The following is a 13,434-nucleotide window of genomic DNA, read 5'->3' on the forward strand; positions in this document are numbered from 1 at the left end:
TATGATATATATATATGATATATATATATATATTATATATATGATTTATATATATATATATATATATATATATATATACATACATGTACATATATATGTATGTATATACATATATATTACATGTACATATATATATATATATCTATATAATATATATAGATATATATATATATACACACATATACAATATATATGTATATTATATACCTATATAACTGTACATATATCTCTATCTCTATATATATCTATAATCTATATATATATCTATTATCTATATGATCTATCTCATGATTCTAATGATATATAATATGATATATATAGATCTATATCTATTATAATATATCATATATATGCTAAGATATATATCCTACCTGTACATCTATCTGTATGTATTACATCATATATCCATGTAACTATATATAATTATATATATATACTATAATATATATATATATATATATATGCACACATATACAGATATATGTATTATTAGCATATATCTACATGTACATAATCTAATATATATTATATATGATTAATTTAAAATACTATATATATATAACATATATATATATATATATATAAATATATATAATTTTAAATTACAACTTACTATATTAACAATACAGTACTCAAGTCTGGTCACAAATGGAATGTGTTTTAACCAAAAAAAATCATGATCATTTATGTTTTTACTTCAGCTTTTCCCTCTAAGCTGTTAGATATGAAATTAGTTGCCTCCTTACTTGTCTGTTTTGGGCTCTGTTTGCCTGAACTCCGATCACGTCTAGGTATTCATCTAACTCCATTCTCAATGACTTCCTGGGTCTTCCTTCAGGTCTTCATTTTTCTACCTCCATATCTACTACTCTCTTCTGACTAACTATCATTCCTTATTCCCTCTAATCACATACCGAAACCATCTCAATCTAACAAGATCTGTCTTTCTTTCTGCCTCTTGATACTATATCTCTCTCTCAATTCCCTATTCATGGCATGGTACGAACTTCCAATCATACTCTGATCATGAATCTTAGCATTTATGGGTCACACCTCAAAAGCACTTCTATTTAACTTACCAATGCCAAAATTTCTGCCTACTCTTTCCTTTAATGATACGCTTATTAATCATAGTCGCTACCCATTTCATCCATGCTGAAGCTAATATCTCTCTAACTCCTTTGTCAACTCCAGCTTCACAGTCTGTAGTGTCACCAAGACATAAAAAATTAAACACTACTATAATGAATTCACCTCCCCCACCTTTCCCATGGCAGCCATTTAGCCACTTCACTGACAGAATTTTTCCTGTGCTTCCTCTCCAGTCACCATGAGTCTTGTTTACTTTTCAAATCCTCCTGTCTCCGTTCCACTCTTCTACCCATTTAACATTTCCTCAGTTTTTGCTCAGCTATAGGTCATCTGCATAAACCAGCTCCAATGGACCCCTTTTGATACTCCATTTGGTGCTATGATATCCAGTTCTGGGCTGAGCATTGTTAAAGTTGATGGGCCCCAACACTTGTCTCAAATTCTTCTAATACACCTGCCACTAACTACACTCGCAATCTAGTGTTTGTATAGAACATTAATAATATTAGAGTATCTTTCTGAAACACTACTCCTTTGTAATGTACATTTAATTATTGGTCTGGTTTGTCAAATTCCTTTTCAAGATCTACAAATATGTGATATTACCTTTTCTTCTTAATATTATTATTATTTCAATAGATGAAACCTATTCACATGGAACAAACCCATGGGGCCCTTGACTTGAAATTCAAGCTTCCAAAGAATGTTGGTAGCCTGCCACTGCAGACCCCACACCGCAGCAGTAACTCATCGTGATACAAAGCCAGTGAGTTTTCTTCGCCCTGGGGAGGGGCAAACTTTCAACATCTGAGCGGTATGCCACAACGCCAGCAACCATACAGTGGACCAGCATGGTATGTCACCTACATTGTCTCATTATAAAAATTGTTTGTTTTGATCTTTGGTATGAACCTAATGTGGCAATTACCAGTTTTCATTATTTTTCTGTCTTTCACCCAGAACTTTTCCAATATTTTCCCAGCATACCCAAATAGTTTTATTATACTGTAATTTCCAAATTGCAATGCATCCCTTTTTCCTCTGTATATTTTACTGTAATGTTATTTTTCCTGTAAGGTTATTTTTTCACTCTCTTGGTACTATCTCTTCCTTTATCAAGTTCTCATAAACACATTCTATACAAAGGGATGAGCAGCTCTCCTGCTGATTTTTTTTCAGTCACTTGTTATTCCAGTTGATCAGGGGCTTTTACATTTTTCATCTTCCTGAGACTAGTCAGTTGTTATATTCTCTATTGGTCTATTATGACAACTTACTCTATTTCATATTTATCTTCATGTAAAAAGTTTTGAAAAAAATTCCTTCTGTGTTCCAATATCTCTGTATTTTCAGGTTTAATTTAATATCTATAATTTTCCTTTAAAAGTTGTGATCCTTTTGCGTCTTTTCCACCTACCCTCAGCTGCTCTTTTATCCATAATATTTCCTCTTTTCATACCTTGCTTTGGTGCGAGTCTGTCCTTAGCCAGGGCTTGCAAGCTCTCTCCTCTTCAATTGCCCTTTATACATACTCATTTCAACACCACATCTTTCATCTCTCTAATCCTTTCCCAATGTACATGTATGTCAAACAGCATAGTCCTTCTGCTGCCTTTTGTACATCTTTCAACAGCTTCTGGTGCTAAATTAGCAGTCACATTTTCTTAATACAGGCATCCCTTTTATACTTAATTTTTTGCTTCCCTTGTTTTTATTCTTTTAACAGGCTTTCCAACTTTCTATCCCTCAGCAAAAAATTAGTTGGCAGCAATCTGTGTTGTGTTGACAAGCCTCACTTGTTTATAATAATTTCAATCTTTCCTTGATGTTGTCTCTATGCCTCATCATAATAAAGTCACCCTTTGTTTCAGCTCTTCCACTCTTATCTGTTATTAACTTTTCTCTTGGCTTCTTAAGTACTGTGCTAAGGCACTTCAAACATTAGTTCTGGCAAATTTACAATATTGCTTCTCCCTACTAATTTGTGGTAAATAAATACAAGCATTACCTTCTTTTCTAGGATTATCCTAATTTTTATCTTTCTTTCATTTATTTATCTTACTTCTACTACAACTTAGACCAGTCTGCTTATTTCACACCACTTCCTTGCCCTTCTCCACCACTGTTCCCACCTTTATAGTAGTACTTAGTATTTATAATGAGTGGCTAATTTTTATTTTATTTTGTCTGCTATAGCCCTTCTCACCATACTTTAAGGCTGCCAAGTACAGTGGTACCTCGAGATATGAAATTAATCCGTTCTGAGGCACCCTTCGTATCATGAGCTTTTCGTATCTTGGACCGCATTTTACATGTAAAATGGCTAATCCGTTCCAAGCCCTCCAAAAACACCCCAGTAAATTTCATAAAAAAGCTAAATTGACCTATAAACAATGAAATACTACAATTTGGACCATTCAATACCTAACTTAATACGTACTGCTAATATACCTGTAAATAAAGTGTATTAGCGTACATGGTATACCAAATATACTGTACGTATACATACGTACGTAAGTAGTAAAATGTGGAAGCTTACCTTTCGAGTGAGGCTATCTCCAAAAGTGGCGACAGAGGAGGACAAATGGCAGATACGTACGTACACTTCATGAAACACATAAAAAAATGTAAGGAAAACATACATAAACTAAACTTTACGAAACACATTAACAAAACTATAACACTTAATTTTACAAAAAACTAAAATTAAAATTTGTTTTTTCTTTTTTTGATTTTTAATTTTTTTTTTTACTTTTTTTATACTTTTAAGTTTTTTTTTATGCAAAATTTCAACTTCTTCACCACTTTCAACTTTCTGTTTTTTAGTATCACTTGGTCCTTCCTTTTTGCTTACTACTCCTACTAAAGGCCTCTTTAAAAAATAACTATCCAAGGAAGATTGCTTCTGCCTACTTTTGACAATGTTCCTGAAATGACTCAGGCAAACGTCATCAAACTGTGGAAGCATACGACCTGTGTAAGCCTTTTCGGGGTGTCTCTTTTCTACAAATAATTGCACCTTATGAAAAGCTGCTAGAACATCCTTAATTTCTGTTGTTGTCATAGGATCGTCCTCCTCCTCCTCGCCGCTGCTAGAGAACTCCTCTTGAACGACGTTATGTTCCATGGCCTCCAACTCCTTCAGGTCATCCATCGTAAGCTCCTCTTGGTGCTCCTCGAGAAGGGCGTTGATGTCGTCCTCGTCGACGACCAGCCCCATGGACTTGCCGAGTGCAATGATCTCGTCAAGATCTGGTTGCAAAACAGTTTCAGGATCGTCAACTGTTTCTGAATCTGCAGCACCAGCTTTGCCCACGTCGAATCCCTCGAAGTCTTGGGCGGATACGGCATCAGGCCAGAGTTTCCTCCACAAGGTATTCAAGGTTCGCCTCGAAACCTCCTGCCAAGCTTGGTCGATGAGTCGGATGCATATCACAACATTGAAATGCTCCTTCCAAAATTCACGCAAGGTGAGGTTTGTGGCATCAGTGATGTCAAAATATCTCATGAAATTATGTTTTGTATACAGCTTCTTGAAGTTCGATATCACTTGCTGGTCCATGGGCTGGAGAGGGGTGGTGTTAGGTAGAAGATAAACAACCTTGATGAAGGAATACTCTGCTAGGATATCTTCCTTGAAGCCAGGAGGGTGAGCAGGGGCATTGTCCAACACCAGCAGGCATTTCAGAGGGAGGCGCTTCTCTTCCAAGAATTTCTTAACTGTCGGGCCGAGACACAGATTTACCCACTCGGTGAACAAAAGCCTCGTTACCCAGGCTTTTGCATTAGCCCTCCACATCACTGGAAGCTTCTCCTTAAGCAGTTTGTGGGCCTTGAAGGCTCCAGGAGTCTCGGAATGATAGACAAGTAGGGGCTTCACCTTGCAATCACCACTGGCGTTGGAACAAAGTGTGAGCGTAAGCCTGTCTTTCATAGGCTTATGCCCAGGTAGCTTCCTCTCTTCCTCCGTGATGTATGTCCGACGAGGCATTTTTTTCCAAAAAAGGCCAGTCTCATCACAGTTGAAGACTTGCTGAGAACTGTAGCCTTCCTTGATCATCATCTTGTCGAACGTCTTTTTAAAGGCTTCGGCCGCTTTCGTGTCCGAGCTGGCCGCCTCTCCATGCCGCACCACCGAATGGATGCCAGTCTGTTTATGGAATTTCTCAAACCACCCATGCAAAGCCTTGAAGTCTGGGGTTGGCGTTGATGTCCCTTCTCCTCCGTCGTCTTCGGCCTGGGCAATCAAATCGCCAAAAATAGCGCTGGCCTTGTGGGAGATTGCCGTCTCCGTTATCGTATTGCCAGCGATTTCTTTGTCTTTTATCCAGACAAGAAGCAGCATTTCCATTTCATCGTGCACGTGGGTCCTCTTGCTGGACAAAATAGTGACGCCCTTGGAAGGTATAGCTGCTTTGATGGCATCCTTCTGCTTAAGGATGGTGCCTATTGTCGACGGATTTCGGCCGTATTCCTTGGCGATCACACTCAATCGCATACCAGCTTCATACTTCTTGATAATTTCCATCTTCTTCTCCAAAGAGAGCATCCTCTTCTTTCCATGAATTTCAAGTTTCTTGGGACACAGGACTACGTATATACTGTACGTAATTATGTTATGTAGTACGTATATGTATGGAGTAAAGTTCTCACACAACACGATGAAGTATACTATAACGTAATCACTAACGAATTTACGTTAATAAACTAAATCGTTAGAACGAATGAATACCGCGTGCGTACGATACAGATGATGCCGTGCAGTGGCCGAAGAAGCACGCCGCTACGTATAGATGCATGATAGAAGGGATGCTGACCAATAGGAGAGAAGGATCTCATGGCGGTGACTAGCATCAGGAACCAATGGGAGAGTGGGAGGATGGTGGTGAGTCTACTCAGTTGGCGGCGCGCGAGTTTCAAAATTGTTATCGGTGGTCCGGGCGAATCTTGGACTTTACAGCAACAACCTTTCGTATCTTTGCAATTTTCGTATGTAGAGCCGTAAAATTTTTCATATTTGCTTTCGTATCTTGAGTTTTTCGTAAGTTGAGCCTTTCGTATCTCGTGGTACCACTGTACTCTTTTCATTTTGGAATCTCATATCCTCCTATTCATGAATTCAACCAATCCAATCTTCTCCAGTATTGAGACCAGCAGATTACTGCTCATTAAGTCATTCTGAATTTTATAACCCACAAGATGGGGATCTTGATGAGGATGGAAAAAGATGTTGTATGTTGTGCTGTCTTATGTGTACAGTGTGTCTGGGAAAAGTGCCATACCTAGGGAAAAGGGACCTACATCCAGCTGTCTGCCCAGTTATAGAAGGACCTCACTCCCTCTGGTGGTAGTGTATTAATGGGTGCTTGGTGTTTTGGCTAACCTATGCCAGAAAAATAACTTATCTCTTTAATTTAGGCATTGACCTTGAATTAAACTAATTACACCCATCATCTACTGAATTGCCCAAAAAATGACTTATTTGTGATACAAAAACAGATCCTACTTGTATAGTAACTAATTACTACTGTAATTTATTTGTTGTCCCTATCAATCACTTATTCATTTTGCACTCAAAGCAAAAATGAGAGTTCTGAGACTATATTTTTAGCACTTTCTGACAATAGAATTGTTACTTTCCCCTACAAAAGTGAAGTAAGGATAAAATCTCCTACTGAAACAAATTTATTAATAAATTTACCAAAAATCTGTACTGTAAGTTCATTCTGAATCTATTTTAAACTTGCAGAATCCAGTATCTGTTAAAAAATGCTACTAAAATATGTTCCCCATTCCATACATATTTATTTTGGCAAAATTAAATATCCTAAAGTAATGTTTGCTGAGTGATTAAAATAAACATAAAGCTCATTACAATTAAGTGAAAAAAATGCATAGGTGTCATTTACCATGAGGTTGAAAAGGTGCTATTCTCTACTTCACAGATTAAAGCAATATGCTATAGTACAAAGAATATACTAGTAACAAGAAAACTCTTTTTGGTTAGAATTAACGACATTTACTACTCACAAAAACACACAAAAAATTGAGGGAACAGTATTACAGTGGGCCCCCCTTTATTTGCGTTCTCCGGATTTGCGGACTCAAGCATTCGCAGATTTCTCTCTGGACCATATCTACACATTATTCGCAGGAAATTCACTTGTTTGCGGTACTTTTTTTTTATGAGCAATATCCACAAATTCCAGGTTTTTTTTTATCAATTTCATCATAAAATGCACTTTTTGTGATAAAACTATTAAAAAACCAGGTATAATAATTTTTAGTGGGTTTTTCTTGAGTTTTAACTAACAAAATAGGCCGATTTCAGCGTTTTTACGAGGATTCCAACTATTTGGGGGGGTCTGGTACACATTTCCTGCGAATATGGGAGAACCACTGTACATCTCCTAAAAAATATGACATGAACAAAGGGAAAGAAAAGAACTGACCAAGAACTTTAGGAATGATTACATAAGAACTGACCAAGAACTTTAGGAATGATTATATATGTTCATTTACTTTTGCTTCTTTCATGTTTAATGTGCTCAATAGCTATACAGCACGTATTATTGACATAAACAGCTATGTACATCACAACAAAAACTTTGGGTTATAATATGCAAGGTGAACATAGGTGCCAAGTTGAGCATGCAAACACATTTAAACACCATATGTGAGAGACTTATGAACATTCAAATCTTGCTTCTCAATTGTCAGCTCCTCTGTACTAAAACAATTATGAAAATATTCTCAACCAAACCTTGTGCTGAGTCTGTCGAACTTCTGTAGGCACCATTCCCTTCAAAAACGGAGGGGTTTCATGACGTATATGTGTGTGGGGTCCACCACTATTTGACTGAGAGGAAACAGGAGACTGCTGCTCACGACTTTCAGATACTGTAATGATTTTTGTGAAGTGGTAGGAAAAGCAAAAATTGGAAATCACCTAACTTGAAATGCACCAACTTTTATCATGAATTTCTCTGTAAAACCTTCATAATTATGCAGCTTTTGTTAACTTTTAAATGAGGCCATTCATGTCTATTTTCATACAATTAACTTCCCAATAAATACATATTTTTCTTTCACATCTCCATTACAAGTAAAACTGTCTAAATAATTTCATATGACCAAATTTCAATTCTTTACATAATGCTATTACTGTACGTATTAGTACAAGCTCCTAGATGTAATCATTAAAATTGGCTCTGCAACCCAACAATGTTCATAACTACATGCTGTAACTTTTGTCATTCTTGAAATACTACTGTGTATAACATGCAAACTAATGTTTGTAAAAAAGAACATTCCACATTCAAACATTATTTAATAACTAATGAAAAATACATAATCACCTTAATTTTCAACACTTATTTACTGATTAGCTGTATATTATATAGATGGCATGATGCCATCATAATACATAATGATAAGCGGCAAGCACAGTTTTGTTTTAGAAAGAAATTACATGGGATTATTGCATGTATGTAGCAATAAAATACAACTCTTTCAACCAAGTCAACTTATTAAAAGTTTCAAGGTAAATAACTAAATATAATGATAATACTTACAGCTCACCATATCAGAAGGCTTCAGGGACAAAGTACGAGGGGGACGGTTGGTATCTCCCAGCCATTCAGCTGCTGTCATGACTGGCTCCCAACTTACAAATGTTGGGGGGAATAAGTCATCTTGGAATAGCTCAGTCTGAAAATGAACAAGATGGTCTGCTTTATGTACTTTTGATTAATGAAATAATAAATTTTGTTAATGCCTAAACTAATTAACCCTCTTACGCCGATTGGACGTATTAAATGTTGAGTCAAAATGTCTCCCGTATGCCAATTGGACGTATTATACGTCGACTCAAAAAAGTTTTTTTTAAAATTCGCGGAAAAATACTTATAGGCCTACCAGCCGAAAACTTTTGAATCATGCGCCTTGGGGGATGCTGGGAGTTCACGGATCAAGGCGTTGTTTTGTTTACAATCGTTACGCAGGCGCGCAAGCGCGAATTTCTTTCTTATCGCTCTAAAAAGTATCAGTGACACATCTCAAAAATTATTTCGTCACTTTGACATAACTTTTGCACCGTTTTAAATTATCAGTTACATGAAGTATTATATATGAAAATGTGCGCAATTTCATGTAGAATACAACAACAAAATACTCATGATTGTAGCTTTTATCAGTTTTGAGATATTTTCATATAAATAACGATAAGTGCCAAAATTTCAACCTTCGGTCAACTTTGACTCTACCGAAATGGTCAAAAAATGCAATTGTAAGCTAAAACTCTTATATTCTATAATATTTAATCATTTGCCTTCATTTTGCAACAAATTGGACGTCTCTAGCACAATATTTTGATTTATGGTGAATTTATGAAAAAACTTTTTCCTTACGTCAGCGCGGTAACTCTTCCGATAAATTTTTTTGTGCGATTGTCCTAATGTTTGCACCATTTTAAATTTGCCGTTACATACATAAAGTTTTATATATGGAAATGTGCGCAATTTCATGCACAATACAACTAAAAACAACCCATGGTTGTAGCTCTTACCAGTTTTGAAATATTTTCATATAAATAACGATAAGTGCAAAAATTTCAACCTTCGGTCAACTTTGACTACCGAAATGGTCGAAAAATGCAATTGTAAGCTAAAACTCTTATATTCTAGTAATATTCAATCATTTACCTTCCTTTTGCAATGAATTAGAAGTCTCTAGCACAATATTTTGATTTATGGTGAATTTATGAAAAAAAAAAAAAAAAAATTTTCCTTACGTCTGCGCGATAACCCTTCCGAAAAAAATCAGAAATTTTTTCTTGCGATTGTCGAAATGTTTGCACCATTTAAAATTAGTCGTTACATAACGTTTTATATATGAAAATGTGCGCAATTTTATGTAGAATACAACAATAAAGAATTGAAGGTTGTAGCTTTTCTCTTCTTTGAAATATTTGCATATAAATCACGATAAATAGAAAAAAAACCATGTTCAGTCAACTTTGACTCTACCGAAATAGTTGAAAAACGCAATTGTAAGCTAAAACTCTTACACTCTAGTAATATACAGTAATTTATCTTCATTTTGAAACAAATTTGAAGTGTCTAGCACAATATTTAGATTTATGGTGAATTTAAAAAAAAAAATTTCTTTCCCTCCGCGCGCCGATTCGCGGCCGCAAATCTCCAAAATGCGTACGTCGCATTATCCTAATATTTGCTCCTTTTCATATTAGGTGTTTTATAGAGTTTCATATATGAAAATGTGCGCAAATTCATGAAAAATACAAACAAAAATATTTGAAGGTTGTAGCTTTTCTCATTTTTGCAATATTTGCATATAAAAAAAATATATATAAAAATTTTGACATTTGGTCAAATTTAACTCATCCAAAATGGTAGAAAACTGCAATTCTAAGCTAAAACTCTTACAGTATTGTAATATTCAATCATTTGTCTTCATTTTGAAACAAATTGGAAGTCTCTAGAACAATATTTAAATTTATGGTGAATTTTTGAAAAAAACATTTTTTTACGTCTGCGCATTACGAATTCATGCATCATTTTGTGATAATATTTTTTCTGTGTTGCTTTGATCGTTTTACAATGTGTTATATATCAAAATGATCACAATTTAGTGTACAATACAACGATAAAAAAGTAACTCGTTAGCTTTAACCGTTTGTCGCACAGCTCAATTTGGATACAATTATGTATTAATTTTTTTTTTGTCACTACCATATATTGCATTATTTATATATGATAATGATATTTTTTTTCATTTCTGATGGTTGCATACTAAACTTCAGGCAATGACAAAAAAAAGGAGCCAAAAATGAACTCTTAATCTTGAAAACTAAGTGCGCTGTGATTTTTTGAAAAAATTATTTTTTCCGCTTCCGCGGTCACTCCAAACCCGTCTCGGCATACGGGAGACGTTTTGGTGTTTAGGGCTTCGGCGTAAGAGGGTTAACATTTTTACATGCAAAATTAACCTTTGTCACAGTAAAAGAAGTGGTTCCAACTATCTTTATTTTTATTCTCATCATACTCATTCCCCATTTATATCTCAACAACACCTGCATATTTGCTTATTCACTGATTTTCTCCAGGCATGTGTTCAACATATACTTTCAGGGATACCAAACCCTAAAATGCCTTTGTTGAAATTCCCAAAGTTAATTTCTGTATGTAGAAGGCTTCCCTTAGTTCTTCTTCAAATGGAACACAAAATTATTTTCAGTACTAAACTGTTTAGAGAATCCTTGCACCAGCTGAGGTGTCTGACTTCCTCAAAACCATTGTTAATCATTAAGGGAGGCACAACATGACAAATTTTTTAATCAATTTGTATTTTTCATGGTTAACAAACCTTCAGCCTAAACAATAGGATAATCTTCTAGCGCTAGCTGGAAATCGGTAAAAACAATCAAAGATTGTAAAAACAAGGAATCTGTGGCATCTAGCAACTCATCCATATACACAGTGGATGTTTGGTCTTTGACCAAGCTTGGACCGCCGCGATATGCCAGCCTTTCTTTTACCACCTTGGAGAGCAGAGTTTTGCTTCGCTCCCCTTTTCCAAGCCGGTTTTTTTAATTGTAGCCTGCACTTTATTTCTTTTTATTCACCCTTGAAGTTCCATGGACATCAATGTTTTAGACAAACCTTTGTTGCTGTGTTGAACTTCCTTGGGACAGATGTTGTTGCAGTAGATACGTCCAACAGGAAGTAAATGCATGCTATACTGCTTTGGGAATCCAGTACTACTGTCTAGTATAACATGGCTAAGTATGTATTGAGATCTGCCCCCAAGGATCTCCCTCTAATGAAATACATCAGTGTACTATGATCAAATATAATTCACTTAGACATAGTGAATTCTTATCCAATGAAGAGCTGAATCATCATCATCAAGAAGGAGACTACAGTGGACCCCCTGAATATATTTGTGTTCTCAGGATTCGCAGACTCACCTATTCACAAGTCTCTCTATGGATCATATCTACCCATTGTTCAGTGAAAATTTGCCTATTCACAGTATTTTTCACTGAGCAATATTCGCTAATTACAGTAATACCCCGAACTTACGCAACGTTAGGTTCCAGACCCCCTCGTTAAAGGGGAAGTTCCACATAAGTTTGGCATGGTCTCTAAAAAAGCTAATAAATGCTTACTTCTAGAGTATGAACTCTAATCATGCTCCCTATCTATTAAGCTAACTTTTAAATGAAATTAAAAGTTACTGTAATTTCATTTTAAAGCTAAACATATTACCCTTAAAAAAGGAGTATGAAAATGGTTGACATAAAAATAGTTACAGTAACTACTGCATACATGCGTATAGTAATTCATGGGATGCCATTTTCTTTTTCCCTCACAGAGTAAAAGGTCAACTTCATAAGTCAGTAATAACTTCTTTCCCACTGTTATCCCCACACTAAGGGGTCGGTTGCCTGGTGCACCTTCTCCACTGCCTTCTATCAAAGACATCATCCTTCAACAAACCTCTTCTCTCCACATCTTCCTTCACTTTATTTCAGGGGTCGGTTGCCTGATGCACCTTCTCCACTGCTTTCTATCAAAGACATCATCCTTCACCAAACCTCTTCTCTCCACATCTTCCTTCACTTTATTTCACTATCTAATTCTCTGTCTCCTCTTGATCTTCTTCCTCTAACAGGTTCCTCCCAAGTCCTCGTCACTCCCTCCTCATCATCCATCCTTAACACATGCCCATACCATCTCAATCATGGCTCTCTTATCACCTCTGTAATCTTTACTAAGCCTGCCCTTCTTATTTCATCATTTTCCAATCTCTTAAGCAGCAATATTCCCATAATCCACTTTAGCATTCTCATCTCTGTTCTCTCAAGCTTTACTTCCTCTTTTCTTCTTAGAGCCCATGTTTCTGCTCCATACATTAACACTGGTCTTTTCGCTGTGTTATACATCTTGACAGTTAGCTTGATTGGCATTTTCTTATCACATAAGTATTTAAACTTTTCTGCCTGTTTTATAATCAAGCCTCTTCTTTCTTGTATTACTATTCTATCTCTATCTTCCCGATTCCCGGCTCGGCCAACACTGAATCAGAGGAATTTATTTCTGGTGATAGAAATTCATTTCTCGATATAGTGTGGTTCGGATCCCACAATAAGCTGTAGGTCCTGTTGCTAGGTGACCGATTGGTTCCTAGCCACGTAAAAATATCTAATCCTTCGGGCCAGCCCTAGGAGAGCTGTTAATCAGCTCAGTGGTCTGGTAAAATTAAGATATACTTAACTTCTATCTTCCCTACAGCTCAGCAAAACCTCTGTTTTATTTA

General features: G+C 35.9%; 1 protein-coding gene across 4 annotated transcripts in view; it reads right to left on the bottom strand.

Annotated features, from left to right (window-relative positions):
- LOC135216709 (coronin-7-like) overlaps positions 1 to 13,434 on the bottom strand; it is a 502,494-nt gene that overhangs the window by 63,479 nt on the left and 425,581 nt on the right. For all 4 annotated transcript variants that reach the window (XM_064252162.1, XM_064252161.1, XM_064252160.1 and 1 more), the window contains 2 exons: positions 8,667 to 8,802; positions 7,856 to 7,992 (listed from right to left, as the gene is read on the bottom strand). In XM_064252162.1, coding sequence (XP_064108232.1) covers positions 7,856 to 7,992; positions 8,667 to 8,802 — 273 coding nt within the window. The remainder of the gene's footprint in view (positions 1 to 7,855; positions 7,993 to 8,666; positions 8,803 to 13,434) is intronic.

This window comes from Macrobrachium nipponense, chromosome 6 (genome assembly GCF_015104395.2).
Source record: "Macrobrachium nipponense isolate FS-2020 chromosome 6, ASM1510439v2, whole genome shotgun sequence".
Classification (NCBI taxonomy): Eukaryota; Metazoa; Arthropoda; class Malacostraca; order Decapoda; family Palaemonidae; genus Macrobrachium; species Macrobrachium nipponense.